General features: G+C 38.3%; 1 protein-coding gene across 1 annotated transcript in view; it reads left to right on the top strand.

The window, feature by feature from the left end:
- Window positions 1–19,442, top strand: part of TTC33 (tetratricopeptide repeat domain 33) — a 40,747-nt gene that overhangs the window by 3,844 nt on the left and 17,461 nt on the right. Inside the window, exon 2 of the mRNA XM_054489633.2 lies at window positions 5,959–6,180. Within this exon, the coding sequence (XP_054345608.1) occupies window positions 5,960–6,180 (221 nt within the window). The 5' untranslated portion in view covers window position 5,959. The remainder of the gene's footprint in view (window positions 1–5,958; window positions 6,181–19,442) is intronic.

Below are 19,442 nucleotides of genomic sequence, written 5' to 3'. Positions count from 1 at the left end.
TTTCCAGACACTTTTGAAGAAAATATAAAACTTTGCTAATGGCCTTGATAACAGATCCATGCTTTTACACTGTAGTGGGCCCTTGATACTACTGTTTGGTATCTCTATTTTTCCTTTGTTGCTTTTCCTTATCTCCACAGTGACTATTTTAGATCTTTTCCCTTTTTCTCAGGAACTCAGATCTATTATTTTCCTTTTACTTTGAGCAGATGACTAGCTGCTGTTTGCTGGAGAAATGTGAAGCTTGGGGCATGAAATTCCTCATTTTCCTTTCCCTCCATCCCTGAACTTGCTTGTATGTTTCACTCAATATTAACTCCTCTTTTTGTCTGAGAGGAATGTATTTTTGTCTCCCTCTTTCAGGTTAAACTTGTTGATTGCTAGTGGCATCAGGCCTCCCACAACCTCATAACCTCAGTCTGTCCTGACCTCTGCAGCCTCTGATCTCTAGAAGGTCTCAAGGGATCTGTGGAGGAGAATGGCTCAAACACCTGAGGCAATAGTGGCGTGGTTTTTTCACATATGGTTGAGAACCACCACCTTGGGCCTTAACTTATACTTGTCCCCAGCATTTATAACAGTGGTTTGGGTTGGAAGATGGGGAGGGTAATCGGAGTCTGAATGACCTATTAATTTTAAAAAATGTGTAGGTCTGTTTCTCACTTTTTCCTTTCCTTCCCACCCTATCACAGCCCCTCATATAATCTACAGATCTGATCAATGATTTTTTTTACTTTTTTTTCTTTTGATCAATGATTTTTATTGTAATTTACCTCCAGTAAACACACTAGGTTTCCTTTAGTATTAGTAGGGTTCCCACAGTGCCTGGTGCCTTACCTTATGAATAAAGAAAGATTCATTTGGAATCTTGAAACCGGAAAACGTGGTCATCATTCTTGTTACCATTAGGGATAATCATAAATACAAGACTTCTTTTTATCTTGTCTCTACACTGATATCTTGTGAGTCTTTCCTAATGATCTGTATTTTCTCAGGTTGTCCCCACTGTGTGCCTTTTAACTTCTGTTCCATAGTATCCACACTTCCGTTTTCAGCCATCTTCCCCTACAATACTTACAGTCATCTTCAAACATGGGAAACTCATTCTTCTATATTATGATTGGCCTGGGGAGAGAGTATTTGCATTGTCCTTATTCCCACGCCCAGCTAATTTTTGTATTTTTAGTAGAGACAGGGCTTCACCATGTTGGCCAGGATGGTCTCTATCTCTTGACCTTGTGATCCTCCTGCCTTGGCCCCCCAAAGTGCTGAGATTACAGGTGTGAGCCACTGCGCGTGGCCACAAGATTTTCAGTGTAGATGACACAGGTTTCTATTGGAAGAAGATACTCTCCAGGACTTTCATAGCTGCAGAGAAGTCAATGCTTGGCTTTAAAGCATCAGAAGACAGGCTCACTCCTTTGTGAAGGCTAATGTAGCTGGGAACTTTAAATTGAAGTCAATGTCTATTTACCATTCTCAAAATCCTATTGCCCTTGAGAATTATGCTAAATGTACTTTGCCTGTGTTCTATAAATGGAACAACAAAGCCTAGATGATGGCATATCTGTTTATAGCATGGTTTACTGAATATTTTAAGCCCACTATTGAGACCTGCTCATGAAGAAAAGATTCCTTTCAAAATATTACTGCTTATTGACAGTGCACCCTGTCATCCAAGAGTTCTGATGGAGATGTACAAGATTAATGTTGTTTTCATGCCTGTTAACACAGCATCTTTTCCTCAGCCCATGGATCAAGGAGCAATTTTCACTTTCAAGTCTTACTATTTAAGAAATTCATTTTGTAAGGCTATAGCTGCCATGGATAGTGATTGTTCTGATTCATTTGGGCAAAGTCAATTGAAAACTTTCTGGAAAGGATTCTAATTCTAGATAACCATTAAGAATATTTGTGATTCATGGGAGGTGGTCAAAATATCAACATTAGCAGGAATTTGGAAGAAGTTGATTACAACCTTCATGGATAACTTTGAAGGGTTCAAGACTTCAGTGGAGGAAATAACTGCAGATGTGGTGGAAATAGTAAGGTAACTCAAATTAGAAGTGGAGCCTGAAGATGTGACTGAATTCCTGCAATCTCATGATAAAATTTGAAAGGATGAGGAGTTGCTTCTTAGGGATGAGCAAAGAAAGTGGTTTCTTGAGATGGAATCTACTCCTGGTGAAGATGCTGTTAACATGGTTGAAATGACAACAAAGGATTTAGAGTACATTATATAAACTTAGTTGATAAAGCAGTGGCAGGGTTTGACATTATCGACTCTAATTTTGAAAGAAGTTCTACTGTGGGTAAAATGCTACCAAATAGGACTGCATGCTACAGAAAAATTTTTTGTGAAAGGGAGAATCAGTCGATGCAGCAAACTTCATTGTTGTCGTTTTTTTTTGGAGACAAAGTCTTACCCTGTCGCCCAGGGTGCCAGGGTGGAGTTCAGTGGCATGATCATGGCTCACTGCAGCCTTAACCTCCTGGGCTCAGGTGATCCTCCTGCCTCAGTGTCCTGAGTAGGTGGGACTTCAGATGTGTACCACCACGCCTGGGTAGTTTTTAAGAATTTTTTGTAGAGATGAGGTTTTGCTGGTCTCAAACTCCTGGGCTCAAGCCCTCTACCTGCCTTAGCCTCACAAAGTGCTAGGATTACAGGCGTGAGCCAACATACCTGACCGCTGTTGTCTTATTTTAAAAAATTGTCACAGCCACCAGCCTTCAGTAACCACCACCCTGATCAGTCAACAGCCATCAACATTGAGGAAAAACTCTCCATCAGTAAAAAGATTAGGACTCGCTGAAGGTTCGGATGATCATTGGCATTTCTTAGCAATAAAATATTTTTAAATTAAGACATGTACTTTTTTTTTTTTTTTTGAGATGGAGTTTCGCTCTGTCACTCAGGCTGGAATGCAGTGGTGCAATCTCGGCTCACTGCAACTTCCGCCTCCCAAGTTCAAGCGATTCTCCTGCCTCAGCCTCCTGAGTAGCTGGGATTACAGGCGCATGCCACCATGCCCGGATAATTTTTGTATTTTTAGTAGAAACGGGGTTTCACCATGTTGGTCAGGCTGGTCTCAAACTCCTGACCTCGTGATCTGCCCACCTCAGCCTCCCAGAGTGCTGGGATTACACGCCACTGCAACTAGCAAGGCGTGTACATTTTTAAAGATATGATGCTATAACACTTAATAGACTATAGTATAGTGTAAATGTAACTTTTATATGCATAGGGAGACCAAAGCATTTGTGTGACCCACTTTCTGGTATTATTCACTTTATTGCAGTGGTCTGGAACTGACCGTGCAACAACTCTGAGATAGGCCTGTACTTATACATCACTTCAGCCATGTGCATCAGTAATGAAGACCTTGAAACCTGCTCGAACTTATGCAGTATTTCATTTCTCTCCCTCCCATACTCCCACAATGCCCATTCTTTGGTAGTTTCATAAAGCCCTCTGATTCGTTGCTTTTCTTTTCTTTACGTTTTTTGGTTCATTGCTTTTTTCTCTGTTTCTCTAGTTGATCATTTGATCAAAATCTCCTTGTGGTTATAGACTCCTTTAAGAATGGAATGAAAGCTTAAACACTATTCTCCAAAATGTACACAGATATAAAGAATTTTGTACAATTTATATACAGTTCCCAGTGTTTCTCAGTATCTTGAAGAACATCTATACAACTAGTAAATTTTTGGATCCCTCAGTTAATCTCTTCTCTAAATAAATATTTGTTGAATTATTTCAGGATTTCCGTTAACTTTCTTTTATCATTTATCCTCTATTTCTTACATTTGTATATCATTGCAGATTTACCGAAAGTTCAGCATCTGTTATTTATTTATTTATTTTTTGAGACGGAGTTTTGCTCTGTTGCCCAGGCTCACTGCAACCTCCACCTCCTGGGTTCAAGCAATTCTCCTGCCTCAGCCTCCTGAGTAGCTGGGATTACAGGAATGTACCACCACGCCTGGCTCATTTTTGTATTTTTAGTAGAGACGGGGTTTGGCCAGGCTGGTCTCAAACTCCTGACCTCAAATGATCCACTGGCCTTGGCCTCCCAAAGTGCTGGGATTACAGACGTGAGCCACCGTGCCCGGCCAGCATCTGCTATTTTAAAATTTACCCAATAATTTTGTGAGTTAAGTCATTTACCAAGTTTGAATCTTTTAAAACCTTTTTATTATGGAAAATTTTAACACATATGAAAGGAAAAAGTACAATGAACACTATGTACTCATCATTCAACTTCATTAGTTATCAGTTAAAAGCAATCTAATTTCATGTATATTTTCTCTTCCATTGCACTCCCAACCTCCACTGATTAAAACAATTCCTAGATGTCTTATAATTTCATATAAAATATTTCAGTTTATATTTCTAAAAGCTAAGGGTTCCTTTTGTAAGCATAATTACAATACCATTATCACACCAAAGAAATAATAGCCATAATTTGCCAGGTGCGGTGGCTGACGCCTGTAATCCCAGCACTTTGGGAGGGCAAGGCGGGCGGATCACAAGGTCAGGAGATCAAGACCATCCTGGCTAACATGGTGAAACCCCATCTCTACAAAAAATACAAAAAATTAGCCAGGCATGGTGGCACACACCTGTAGTTCCAGCTGCTTGGGAAGCTGAGGTAGGAGAATCGCTTGAACCTGGGAGGCAGAGGTTGCAATGAGCCGAGGTTGTGCCATTGCACTCCAGCTGGGGAAACGAGCAAAACTCCATCTCAAAAAAACAAAGCAAAACAGTAATTTCTTAATATCATCAAATATCAAATCGGTGTTCCCATTCCTCCTATTTCATAAATGTTTCCTTCTGGCTGGGTATGGTGGCTCACACCTGTAATCCCAGAACTTTGGGAGGCCGAGGTGGGCGGATCTCCTAAGGTCAGGAGTTTGAGACCAGCCTGGCTAACATGGTGAAATCCTGTTTCTACTAAAAATACAAAAAGTTACCCGGGTGTGGTGGCGCCTGCCTATAATCCCAGCTACTTGGGAGGCTGAGGCAGGAGAATTGCTTGAACCTGGGAGGCAGAGGTTGCAGTGAGCTGAGATTGTGCCATTGCACTCCAGCTTGGGCAACAAGAGTGAAACTTTGTCTCAAAAAAAAAAAAAAGTTTTCTTTTCATTGGCTTTTTTGAATCAGGAGTGAAACAAGATCCACACATTATGTTGGTTAGTATGTCTCTTAAGTCTCTCTTAATTTAGGGGTTACCTCCGTTCTTTCTCTTCTTTCTTTCCTGGCAGTTTATTTCTTGAAGAAACCAGCTTTATTTTCCTTTAGTTTCTGTTTTTTGCTGTCTGCATCTCTGATGTGTTATTGAACATGCTTCACTTTATCCCGTATTTCTTATAGGTAGAGGCCTGATCTGACTCAGGGTTAATTTTTGTAGGAGTACTTACTTCATGAGTGGCATGCTACTTCCATCAGGAGGTTTGTGATGTCCAGTTGTCTTTCTTAGTGATGTTAGTGGCCATTGATGATTATTGCCTACAGCCACTAATTAGGGTTGAAAAATGGTGATAGTCTAATCCTGTTATTTCCTCTTTACCTATTGGTTGGAATACTTCCATAAAAGACCAAGTTTTGCGCCTGGCGTGGTGGCTCATGCTTGTAATCCCAGCACTTTGGGAGACCGAGATGGGCAGATCACCTGAGGTTGGGAGTTCGAGACCAGCCTGACCAACATGGAGAAACCCCGTCTCTAGTAAAAATACAAAAATTAGCTGGTGTGGGTGGTGCATGAGTGTAATCCCAGCTATTCGGGAGGCAGAGGCAGGAGAATCACTTAAACCCGGGAGGCGGAGGTTACGGTGAGCCGAGGTGGTGCCATTGTACTCCAGCCTGGGCAACGAGAGTGCGACTCCATCTCAAAAAAAAAAAAAAAAAAAAAAAAGACCAAGTTTGAATTTTAAAGCTGTTTCTTTGTAATTTTCCAGAATGGCTTCCTTTGGGTGGAAGAGGAAAATTGGTGAGAAGGTCTCAAAGGTCACTTCCCAGCAGTTTGAAGCTGAAGCTGCTGATGAGAAGGATGTAGTTGACAACGATGAAGGAAACTGGCTTCATGCCATTAAACGTAGGAAAGAAATTCTTCTTGAAGGCTGTGCTGAGAAAAGTAAACAGCTGAAGGATGAAGGAGCCAGTTTGGCTGAAAATAAAAGGTATGTATTTAAAGTTTTTTTTTTTTTTTTTTTTTTTTATGGAGAACAGCTTACATTTTCTAGCTCGCTGTCAGTAATGGGATGAAGAGTTATGAATTTGATAAATTCATGTTTAAAAATCTATTCTAGGTGCTAAATTAATCAAAGAAATAAGGTGTTTCAAAGTCACCTGAAAAATGAAAGTTTGTAAAATAGTTTTCAGGATGCTAATTATGTCCCTGCTTTGCCATCATTTTTGTTGTGCCTAAAGAAGAGTAAATGCTAAGTAAAATGTAATTCAAGTGATTGGTCAGTAAAAGGTGGTCTTATCACTGGAAACTTTCTGCTTATGACATTATGTATCAGGTAAATTAGGCATTTCCTGAATAGCTTTGAGGGCACATACATAAAAAAAAATAGGTATTTAGTTGTTCTTTGCCATTTACTTCTTATATGCTTAAGTAAATATGACTTGCTGTACAGGAATTTGATAACAGCTTCATTTATTTTTAGCCCTTCCTTAGCTAAGTTGTTCCTATATGAACCCATTTCTTTTTTCTTTTTTCCTTTCCTCTTTTTCTTTTTTATTCCTTTTCTCCTTTTTCTGCTTAGATTTTTAAGAAGGACCAAAAATCATTTTTCATTAGTCAGTGGGGAAAAGACAAAATTTTTAGTAGATTCTGTTGAGAAAACTGGATTACTACATAGAGGAAAATAAAACTGTATCTGTATCTAATACCATGCACAAAGATGGACCCTGGAGGGATTAAAAATTTGTGAAAGGTAAAACTATGTAATTAATAGAAGAAAATATAGAATGGTATCTCTATAATCTATGGTGGAAAAGGCCTTTTTTATTTTGAAAAAATTTCAAATCTATATTAAAGTATAGTACAACTGGCTGGGTACGGTGGCTTATACTAGTAATCCCAGCACTTTGGGAGGCCAAGGTGGGAGGATCGCTTGAGCTCAGGAGTTCGAGGATGTGGTGAGCTATGATCTTGCCACTGCCCTCCACCCTGAGCAACAGAGCGAGACCCTGTCAAATAAATAAACAAATAAATAAATCGTATATCTAGTATGATTCCAGTTCCAGTTTTAAAAAATTCTGGCTGTGTGTGGTGGCTTGTGTCTGTAATTTCTGTGCTTTGAGAGGCCGAGGCAGGAAGATTGCTTGAGCCCAGTGGTTGAGGCTACGGTGAGGTGTGACTCTGCTATTGGGCTCCAGCTTGGGTGACAGAGTGAGACACTGTCTCCAAAACAAAACAAAAGAATAGGACAATCTCGTATTTCCTCTATCTAGACACAACAATTCTGAATATTTGCTTTATCCCTGTCTTTCTACACATGCGTACACACACACACACACACACACACACACACACACACACACACACACACACACAGGCATACATAATTGCATATTTACAGGGTTTTTTTGCCGATCTATTTGAAAGTAAGTTTCAGACATTATGACACCTACTCCTAATTCCTCATGTTTTTTCTAAGAAAAAGGATATTATCTTACCTAACATATCTTTTATCAAACTTACAAAAATTAACAATTTTATATCTAATATTAGTTCACGTTTAGGTTTTTCCTGTTTTCCCCCAAATGTCTTTTACAGTACATGTTTTTAAAACCAGGATCTAAGGAGTTCACACATTATATTTGGTTATTATGTCTCTTTAGTGTCTTTTGGCATCTTTGGGTTTTCTACTTTTATCCCCCATGACATTGACTGATGGAAGAGTCCAGACCAATTTTCTATTTGATTGCTTCCTTGTTTGTGTCATTTAATTTGTTCCTCTATCTCACGTGTTTCTTGTAAACTGAAAGTTAGGTGTAGAGATTAGATTTAGAGTCTAACTATTTTTGGCAAGTGTATGTCATAGGTAACATTTGTGCTTTATACTGCATCATATTGGGAGATAAATAATAGTATATTGCCCTCTCTATTAGTGCGGCCATTAGAAAGACATTGTGCCTATGTCTGTCTCTTTGCTGTGTTTGGTATCTGTTGAGAGCCATATTTTTATAAAAATCTTAAAGCATTGTCCTTTGTGAAGAAAATATATTAGAAAAATTACACTTGACAGTATAAGAATTGTTGATTTGAATAAATACATGATTTTTAGAAGACATATGTATGGCCAGCAGGAATAGTAGCCTAATAGGTCTTTGTTTGGGACAGAATACACTTCAGATCATCCAGAAATCTAAAATCAGGCCTGTGTGCCTTTGACTGGTATCTTCCATGTGGTGTTGAAGAGTTTGAGAATTTAAAAGAAAATGAAGTAATACTAAGCAAGAAGCACTTTTTTCTTTGTTCCTTAAAAAAAAAACAAAACAAAACTGGTAAGAGTGGTGATAAGATTTCTTGTTAATAATTTTTGTAAACATGAATCAAAGTTGAGGAACCAATATATTAGCTTTTAGGTCTGTTTTTATTTTTGATTCTGCTGTAATCTTTTATTATAACAATATAAAACATAAAATGGTGCTTTAGCTATGAAATACTAGTATCTCAAATTGGGAATAAAGAGTGGAAAATAAATAACAATCAAGATCAATTAACTTAACTAGCTAATGTTAGGTTGTGAATTCTCATTTGTGGTATTTTAGGCATAAAGATTTTTATCTTACAGAACTCTGTAAGATTGACTAGTCTGTCTTAGAAGAAAACCAAATGTAAATTCTCCTCATTTATGAATACTTTGAGTACATCCATAAAACATCTTTAGGAACTCCTGTAAATGCCCGTTAAAAGTTCATTAACTTCGCTGTTTTTCTGGACCATACTAATGTGTGGAAGGAAAAGCTGTTCTGTTATTGCCATCGGATTCCCTCTGAATTTCCTGTGACAGAGAAGAGATATCAGCATCGTAGACAAACACAATAACTTGTTTTCTGCCTGTATGTTGAAACATTGAGTCATTTCACTAAAACCAGTGGGATTGGATGCTTTATTTTGGATGGAGAACACTATAACATGATTACGTTTTTTGCTCTTTAGCATTCATTTCTGAGTAATGTATATACTGCTTTAGAAAATAACTAAAAAGATATATATTTTTTTGAGGTGGAGTCTTGCTCTGTCGCCCAGGCTGGAGTGCAGTGGCGCGATCTTGGCTCACTGCAACCTCCTCCTCCTAGGTTTAAGCAATCCTCCCTGCCTCAGCCTCCCGAGTAGCTAGGATTACAAGTGTGTGCCACCATGCCCAGCTAATTTTTGTATTCTTAGTAGAGATGGGATTTCGCCATGTTGGCCAGGCTGGTCTCGAACTCCTGACCTCAAGTGATCTGCCTGCCTCGGCCTCCCAAAGTGCTGAGATTACAGGTGTGAGCCACCATGCCCAGCGAAAAAATATTTAAGAGGCCACTAAAGTTGATTGAAAGTAATATGAGGAAGAATAATCAAATTAGATTAAAAAAAATACTGAGTCCCTGCCTACCAAATCAACTTCATCTTAAACTGTGCTTATTTTCACTACATTTTAGCCACATGGGCTTTCTTCATTTTTTTGAACATAGTTATTATACAACTTTGTGTTATGACTCTGTCTGAAAACCTTTTTTCTCTGATTTTCTGATGCCTGTCTTCCTGTCCTTTGGATTTCTGCTCATTTGTCATTTTCTCAGCAATCTGCTCTCTGATTACCCAGTCTGAAGTAACATCCCTGTACTCACCCTTTTTCTATCACATCAGTCCATTTTGTTTTTTAGCATTTCTCCCTTTTTGAAGTTACTGTATACACTTATTTAGTGTGTTTAGTGTATTTTGTTTATATGTTGTTTCTCCTTTGTAGGAATGTAAGCTCCAGGACAGTAAGGAATTTATCTAACTTGTATAGTGTCTTCAGCTTTTAGAATAATTTGTGGCACTTACTAGGCTCTCAGTAAATATTTATAAAGCTGTGATTTTTTTGGCTGTATTATGGCTAAAAAGGTTTTTATAAGCTAGCTACCATTTACTGCATGATATCTATAGAATATATGTTTGAAAACTCCAAATTAGAATATAATATTCTGAGAATATATTTTATTTCATACCCAAACCACAAAGGGCCTTTGGGAATAAAATTTTCTCACCCTCCTCTCGAATGAAAATATGGCACTTGATAATAATTGCTGTATTCTGGGTCTTATTCTTTTTCTCTCTTTTTTTAGTCTCACAAGGATGGCAGGATTCTTTTTCTCATAACCCTTACTCTTCCCATTCCCCTGTTGTTTTGTGTACAGAAGGCTTTGTTTATACAATAGGAAAATAACAACAAATTTTACAATACAGTGATTATGGTCTGGGCATTAGTGCCAGATGGCCTTGTTTCTTATCCTAGTTCTGCTGTTGACCAGCTTTGCAATATTAGGCAAGTTATTCAGCCTGTCTGTGTTTAAGTTTCCTTTTCTGCAAAAAATAATCTACCTCGTAACGCTGTTGTGATGATGACATGAATTTACATATGTAATGTACTTAATGTATTGCCTGTCACATAGTAAATACTCAATAAATATTAGTTATTATTATTATTACTATTATAATAGTCCTAATTATTCTGTGTCCTTGATTGGCTATGTATTTCTTCACTTGCAATTGCCTCATGGGGTTCTTATAAGGCTGAAATCCAATAACGGATACAAAAATACTTTAAAAATTAGGCATGGATTTCTACTGACAGCCATGAGAGAGTTTCTAGAACTAGACCTGGATGGCCCCAAACAACTAGAAAATTGGACAAAAGATATATTAAAAAAAAAAACTGTTTTCAACCATTGGACAGTAGTCAGCATTGGACTCTTTGAGAGAAGAGGCAAAAACAAGATGATCCCTATGAGCTTCCTTAATTTCTTTTTTTTCTTCTTTTTTGAGACAGAGTCTCACTCTGTTGGCCCAGGCTAGAGTGCAGTGGCATGATCTCAGCTCACTGCAACCTCTGTCTCCCAGGCTCAAGCGGTTCTCCTGCCTCAGCCTCCTGAGTAGCTGGGATTACAGGTGTGTGCCACCACGCCTGGCTAATTTTTGTAATTTTAGTAGAGATGAGGTTTTACCATGTTGGCCAGGCTGGTCTTGAACTCCTGACCTCAAGTAATCCGGCATCCTCGGCCACCCAGAGTGCTGGAATTACAGGTGTGAGCCACCACATGTGGCCGAGCTCCCTTAATTTCTACCTGAAGGTAGTCTCCAGGGAATGGGCACATGGAAGAGGAAACCAGATAGACCACAGTGGTCTTGCTGAGTGAGGAGATGGAGATTGGACTTTGGAGAGGCTGACACAGCTAGAAATTGCAGAGTAGAGTACCAGAGAAGAGGAAGCTACTCAGAGAAAAAGCTCCAGAAGTCTATGAGGTCCCTTTGAGTCTTTGTTGAGCATTAGGCCATGCAACTATCAGGGAATTTCTGTAAATCTAGGGAAAATGACTGAGAAGTTGTAAGCTGAACCATTCGTAACATTCATACAGAGCGGAGAGCTATTCAAGCTTCAGCCATTCAGAATGGAGTGTCTTTGATGGTCACCAGAAATATTTACTGGAGTCACAGGGGGTTATTTCTTAGTAGAATGACTACACTATCCCTGGAGGGAAGGCTACTCCAGACCTTCCCTAGAAAACCTTTAAAAATAGGTTTTGAAGAGTTCAAACTGATACTTTCAAACTTTAGTGCCTGCCAGAATAGAGCCCAACATTTTTAGTCAACAGTGTGACATTTAAAATATTCAGCATCTAATCAAAAATTACTAGACATGCCAAAGAGTTGGAAACTGTGACCCATAAATAGGAGACAAATCAGTCAATAGAAACAGATTCAGAAATAACATAGATGATGGAAGTAGTGGACAAAGAGGTTAAAATGGTAATATAACTATATTCAGATAATTAAAGGGAAACAAACATAATGAGGAGTGAAATTGAAGATATATTAAAAAAAGGAACATCTAGAAATTAAAAATACGATATCTGAAATAAAAAATATACTGAATAGTTATGCTAGTCTGGGTCCTTCTAGAAGCATATGCTAAGACTGGCTTAAACATGCAAAGATTTCATTAGGGGAATCACTGTATGAGAGGAGATGGGTGGGAACTGAGTAAATCTGGGAGAGCTATGCTTGTCTAACCCCCAGTGAAGGGGAGAGGGAGGGAAGGTTGGATGGAAATGTCATAGGCTGTCATATAATCTAAAGAAAGTTGGATAATACCTTGGATAGTCGTCAAGTCAGAGTTGTCCCTCATTGGAGTCCCATGCCCCTCAGGAATAAGCTGGTCTTCTTATTTCTGCTACTTCCAGCTAATGTGGAGAAAAGCTATGAGATATTTATCCTTGCTGCATATGTGGCCATGGATTTCAGAGTGTAGCAGCTGAGGTCAGCTGGAGGTCTATGCAAGATAATGGAATGACATCATTTAGTTTTGAAGGAAAGTAAAACTGCCAGCTTAGAATTCTTTGTACCACAAAAATATCTTTCAGAAATGAAGGCAAAATAACTTTATCAGACAAACAAAAGCTGAGATAACCCATTACCAGTAGGCCTGGACTTCAAGAAATATTAAAAGATATTCTTTACGTAGAAGGAAAATCATACCAGATAGAAATTTGTGTCTAAGTAAAGAATGAAAGGGTTCTGGAAGTGGTAAACATGGGTAAATATGAAGACTGATTTAAACAAAAAATTTAAATTCTTTAAAAAGGTAATTGACATTAAATAACAACAGCAACGTTTTGCAAAGTTATGTAGAAGTAAATATGTAACAATTGTAATAGAAAGCATGAAGGGATAAATGGAATTATATTGCTATTAGGCTGTTACGTTGTATTCAAACCTAGACCATAGAGAAACCATTAAAAAATAATAAAAGGCTTATAAGCCAATAATGGATGTAAAATAAAACAATTAGAAGCTGAATACTTTATTTTTTTAAAAAAGCACCATTTGTAGTATTATTCCCAAATCTAAAATTGTTAGGAAAAAAATTCAGCAAAACATGTATAAAAACTATATGAAAACTACAAAATGTTGTTGAAATGTTAAAAGACCTAAATAAATCAATAAATATCCACTATACTTGTATTAGTTTGTCCTCACACTGCTATAAACAAATACCTGAGACTGGATAATTTATGAAGAAAACAGGTTTAATTGGCTCACAGTTCTGCGGGCTGCATAGGAAGCATAATGTTGGCATCTGTTCAGCTTCCGGGGAGGCCTCAGGAAAGCTATAATCGTAGCAGAAGGCAAAGGTAGGAGCCAGCACTTCACATGGTTGGAGCAGGAGGAAGAGAGAATGTGGGGAGTGGGAGTGCTACACACTTTTAAGCAACCAGATCTTGCAAGAACTCACTATCACGAGAACAGTACCAAGAGGGAAACCTGCCCCCATGATCCAGTCACCTCCCACCAGGCCCCACCTTTAACACTAGGGATTATAATTTGACATGAGATTTGGGTGGAGGTACAGATCCGAACCATATCAATGCTCACAGATTGGAAGATAGTATTTTGTTAATTCATCAGTTCTCCCGAAATTGATCTGTAAACTCAGTGCAATTCCAATCAAAATCCCAGCAAGCTTGCGTTTGAGATAATTGACAAGCTTATTCTAAAGTTTATGTGGAAATGCAAATAATCTAGACTAGCCAAAAGAATTTTATGAAATAAAACGTACTTAGGGAACTTATATTACTTAATTTCAGCCCTTAACTGTGTTTTCGAATGTTATACCTTCATAGTACTAGTGTAAAGATAGACATACATGGATCAATGAAAATAATATATGATACAGAAGTGACTCACATGTATGTGGTCAGTTGATACAAATGAAAACTTCTGTCTTTTAAAAGGCTTAATTGAGAACATGAAAAGTCAGGCCACAGACTGGGAGAAAATATTTCCAGTCCATATGTCTGACATAGGACTTGTTTCCAGAGTATAGAAGAACTCTTACAACTCCGTAGGAAGAAGACAAGCTATTCATGTAAAGAATGGGTAAAAAGTTGGAGCAGATGCTTCACAAAAGAAAATATATGAATGGCCAAGAAGCATACAAAAAGCTGCTCAACATTATTAGTCATCAAGAAATTTCAAATTAAAACCACAATGAGATACTATTACCTAGTTAACTAGAATGCTAACATTGAAAAGATTGACAGTATCAAGTGTTGGCAAAGATATGGAGCAAGTTAAACTTTTATACATTGCTCATGAAAATGTAAAATAGCTTTACCTCTTTGGCAAACTGTCTGGTTCTTTCACTTATTTTATTTTTGAGATGGAGTCTTGCTCTGTTGCCCAGGCTGGACTGCAGTGGCGTGATCTCAGGTCACTGCAACCTCCACCTCCCGGGTTTAAGCAATTCTCCTGCCTCAGCACCCCCGACTAGCTGGGATTACAGGCGCACACCACTCTACACCTGGCTAATTTTTGAATTTTTAGTAGAGACAAGGTTTCACCGTGTTGGCCAGCCTGATCTCAACTCCTGACCTCAGGTTATCTGCCTGCCTTGGCCTCCCAAAGTGCTGGGATTACAGGTGTGAGCCACTGTGCCTGGCTGTTTCACATAAAGTTAAATATATACTTTATTGTACAATCTCACAGTTTTATTCCTAGATACTACCTCAGAAGAAATGAAATCATATATCCACACAAAGACTGTTCCAACAATGTTTCTAGCAGCTTTATTAATAGTGTCCATGAACTGGGACAACCTAAGTGTTCATCAGCAGGTGAATGAATGAATAAATTGTGGTATATCCATACAATAGTATTCTATTGAGCAGTAAAAAGAAATGATTGACATCACAAAAACATGCTAAGGGAAAGAAGTCAGGAAGAGTACATACCGTCTGATTCCAATTTTATAAATCTGTCTGAAGACAAATTAATCCATAGTGACAGAAAAAATCATTAGTTTTCTGGGGTCAGCAGTTGGGGTAGGTTTCCCGAGAAAGGGGCACAGAGAACTTTTTGGATTGACAAAAATGTTCTTTATTATGATGGTTGTGGTTGTATTTACATGAGTGTATACATTTCTCAAAACTCATCAAAAAGTATGCTTCAAGTAGGTACATTTTTTGATATATAAATTACATACCAGTAAATTTTATTAAAAAAACAAAGTTTTGAGTGCTTGTCAAATGTAAAATAATTCTATATTTGTTTCATATATCTTTATATGTGTTCATGATGTATTTGTGTTCTGAATTTGCTGTTATATTGCAAGTTAATTGATAGAAGAGATTAATTTAGATTTCAGTAAAATTTCGAATCTGGATATTATGTATTTTGGGGTCTTGGTTATTTTATCACTCTTGTCAGCCTTCTTTAGTAACTCTTGTGCATCACCTGTAGGATAGTAGCAGAAGACCCTAGTCTTTTTTTTTTTTTTTTTTGAGGTGGAGCCTTTTTCTGTTGCCCAGGTGGCTAGAGGGCAGTAGCACGATCTTGTCACATTGCAATCTCCCTTCCAGGTTCAAGCGATTCTTGTCCCTTGGCCTCCTGAGGAGCTGGTACTACAGGTGTGCGCCACCTTGCCTGGCTAATTTTTTTTATTTTTAGTAGAGATGGGGTTTTGCCATGTTGCCCGGGCTGGTCTCGAACTCCTGGGCTCAGGTGATCTTCCCACCTCGGCCTCCCAAAGTGCTGGGATTACAGGCCTGAGCCACCATGCTCAACGTTGAGTGGTTTTTAAATTCAGAAGTCTTACCTTAGAGTATTCATGATTCTTTTTAACAAAAATCTGGTTTACTCTTCTACCCAACCCCCAAGAAATTTTGGTGCTTAATAGTGAGTATAGTGGTTAAGAGTGTAGATTTTGAAGTCAGATTACCTCCATTCAAATCCCAGCTTTATCATTTCTATCTAAATAAGCTTTGGGTAGTTATTTTTTGTCAATTTCTACCTCATAGGTCAAATGGTGATACATATCTTATAGAATTTTGGAGGATTAAAGAGCAAAGTCCATGTAAAAGCATGCTACCTAGCACCTAATAGGCACCAAGTGAATGTACTTTAGATATAATATTTTAGGATTTTATATGTTCTTGGTATATTTCCTATAGTAGTAATATATATTTTTGTAAATTATTTTGTCCAAATGTCTTTTTCTAGAATTATTACAAACTAGGTTATACCTTCTCAAGAGTCACGGTGTTAGTCCCAACTTTGACATGTTGGCTTTTAAAGTTTCAGTCACTAGATGGTGATATTTTAATGTCTAGCTAACTCGTCTGATTTTTCTGTTAGAATCAGTTGTATGTGTATGAAGCAGGAATATAAATTAGAATTTACCATGCATTTTGTTCTTGTCTAGAAAAGTATACTTACTAATGTAAATTTGAGGGTGATCTTGCTGTGTGACCCACATTCTACAGATTACCCACATCAGTATATTTAATGACAGTGGTTTTGCCTCATGCTCTGTGGAAAAACATAGATACAATCAGTGTAGAATGACTTTATTTTCTCACCAGCACATCTTCCAACCTTACTGTATTTGTGCCTATATAATCTGTCATCATTCCATTGTAATGAAGTGCCCTGCTCTTATCAAAGGCCCACCCCTCCACTTGTACTCTAGACCCCATCCCCTTGTGCCTTCTCAGGAACGTTGTTCTAAAATTGTCCTCTCATTTTTATATAATCTGTTTCTTCTTTTCTCTCGGCTCCTTCTCACTGGCATGCAAACACACCCTGATAACATCCATTTAAAAAGCTTCTCTCCAAATGCTCTGCCATTTCTCTGCTCCCACTGGACTACAAACTCCATTTCTTGATGAACCATCCAGTCATATTTCTGTCCCCATGAATCCACTGAAACTGCTTTCATAAAGGTTATCAATGACTTCCATGTTGTCAAATCCAGTCATCACTTCTCTGTTCTCATTTATTGTGCTTCTCGTCATTCAGCATAGGTGACCATGCTCTTCCTAAATACACTGCTCTCTCATCTTCCACACCACCATGCTATCATGCTTGTCCTTGTCTCCATGTCCTCTCCTTTTTAATCTTTGCTTGCTCCTTTCCTTTTGCTCTCCAGATCAACAATCATCTGTGTTTGTGGAGCTGTTGCCAGCTTAACATAGACCTTGTATTTATTCTTCTTTCTTCATGCCTTACTTCTGTTTTTCCCTCACTCTTGATTGCCTGGGATCCTATCCACTCAATAAAGATTTAGCCAGTAAGCTTTGGCCTCAGGCTCTGTTTTCCAGGTAACCCAAATTATCCTGGATTTCTTTCTTTTTTTCGCTCATACCAAGTCCAACTTGAGCCAACTGTACATTTTCAGTGTATTGTAAATCTTTTTTCCCCTTTCTGTTTTCACTTCTGCTATCCTTATCTAGGGTTATCTCATACCTAAATTACTTTGGTTGTCTCATATCTAGCCTCCCTGTGTACATTTTTGTACCCTTACTGTCTATTCTTCTGGGTCTGACTGATCTTTTAAAAATGTAAATCAATAATTCATGTCTCACTGTTGTATAAAAACTCTGTGGATTCTTCATCACACATACAATTAAATCCACATGCATAACTATGGCTTATTGTATCCTCTGTGATCATGGCTTCGGCCCACCTCCCTGACCTCTGACTTCCTTTCCTCTGGTTTTATTTCTTTTCCACAAAACATGGTTTGGTCCTGCCCCAGGTTCTTCCCTTTGCCTGGAATGGACTTTCTCCAGATTTTCAGTTGTCTGACCACGTTTTGTCACTCAGGTCTCAGCTTGAATGCGTTCCTAGGAAGACCTTTCTTGACTGCCCATTCCGAGTAGCCACTTGGTCACTCCCTATCACATTCCTCCATTTGTCTTTTATCATGGCACTTATATTTTAACTTAGTTTGTCTTTCTTTCCCTGTCGCCTTCTAACATGCATACACTTTAGAAAGTAAGATCTAGAAGAATAGTAGGGACCTTTTATATCTTGTTGGGTGCTGCATCCTTAGTACTTATTACTAGAATTCTACCTGTCCCAGGGTAGGTGCCCAGTAAATATTTATAAAGTGAATAAGCTGTTAACTATATAGCTCATTAAATTTAAAGCCACAGTAAATTAGAAGTCTAATTGGGAGTAAAGTAGCTAAACACGTTGACATTTCTATTTGGCAAATGAGTGTGCTATCTAACTTATTTAGCTTGATCACCAGCTGTTCTTTACCTCAGTGTAGGGCATTATCTCATCCTGCCCTATTGTAGTCCATGGAACTATTCCCTTTGCTTCCTTCCTTGTGCTAGTTCAGTTGCATACTGTTAATATTGTACTTAAACTGGCGGAATCAGACTTTGGTCATTTATTAACCACAGTGACTTTAAACCAAGTTTTTATCTTTTAATGCTTCCTATCCAACAGCTGCAGTAGGGCTGTGTCTGTTCAGTCTGTTCCAAACTGAAGTTGAATTAAGAGATATGCTGCAGAAGTTATGAGAGACTATTGATTTGTTCAGTGCCAAGTTTCCTGTGATCTAAAAATGGAGGAACTAAGTGGTGCCACCCTTTGTTTGCAGGCCAACAGAAGTAAACCAAAGAGAAATGAGAAGGGGGAAGAATTGAATAAGCTGATGATAGTGAAGTAAATACCCACCATTTCTTGCTTTGTTTAGCATGGGAAAGAGCTCACTTGTTCCTTTAAACCTTTATAGGCCTTGTTGGCAACAAAGCACATTTCATTGAGTGATGCCTCTGCTGGCAGCAATGGTTATGTTTTCAAAATAAAAGACAGTGCAGTTGAGAAGAGAGGACATTTTTCTTTTTTCTCAAATCTGTGAGCCTGTGTTTACGTGTGTGTGTGTGTGTGTGTGTGTACATGTTTGTATGTATATGCACACATGCATGCCTGCCTAATAAAAAGAAAAAACTAGTCATTGTCACCTTGAACCTCTTAGTTTATTTTGTACTTGGGACAACTTAAGCTAAGGAACATAAGCAGCTTTGTGGGGTTGGGGATGGGATAAGCCATCCTGTTCTCAGCAGTAGTGCTAGTGGTATTTTTGGCAAGACAGCTCTTTATTGTGCAGGCTTGCTCTTTGCCTTGAAGAATGTTAACATCCCTGACCCTCTGCCACCAGTGCCTCCAAGTCACAGTGATGACCACAAATGCCTTCTATGGGGCGATAACTTCCTCTGGTTGAGTTGGGCAGAAAATAGGACTGGAAGTAAAAAGTAAATTTGACAAATATGATAAGCTTTTAACAGTGGTTGGGCCAAGTAGATCTAGGGTTGGCAAACTTTATTTATAAAAACAGCCTGTTTTTATAAATAGTTTTATTGGGACACAGCAATGCCCATTTTTTGA

This window comes from Pongo pygmaeus, chromosome 4 (assembly GCF_028885625.2).
Source record: "Pongo pygmaeus isolate AG05252 chromosome 4, NHGRI_mPonPyg2-v2.0_pri, whole genome shotgun sequence".
NCBI classification, from domain to species: domain Eukaryota; kingdom Metazoa; phylum Chordata; class Mammalia; order Primates; family Hominidae; genus Pongo; species Pongo pygmaeus.
This window is presented reverse-complemented; position numbering and strand designations above follow the sequence as displayed.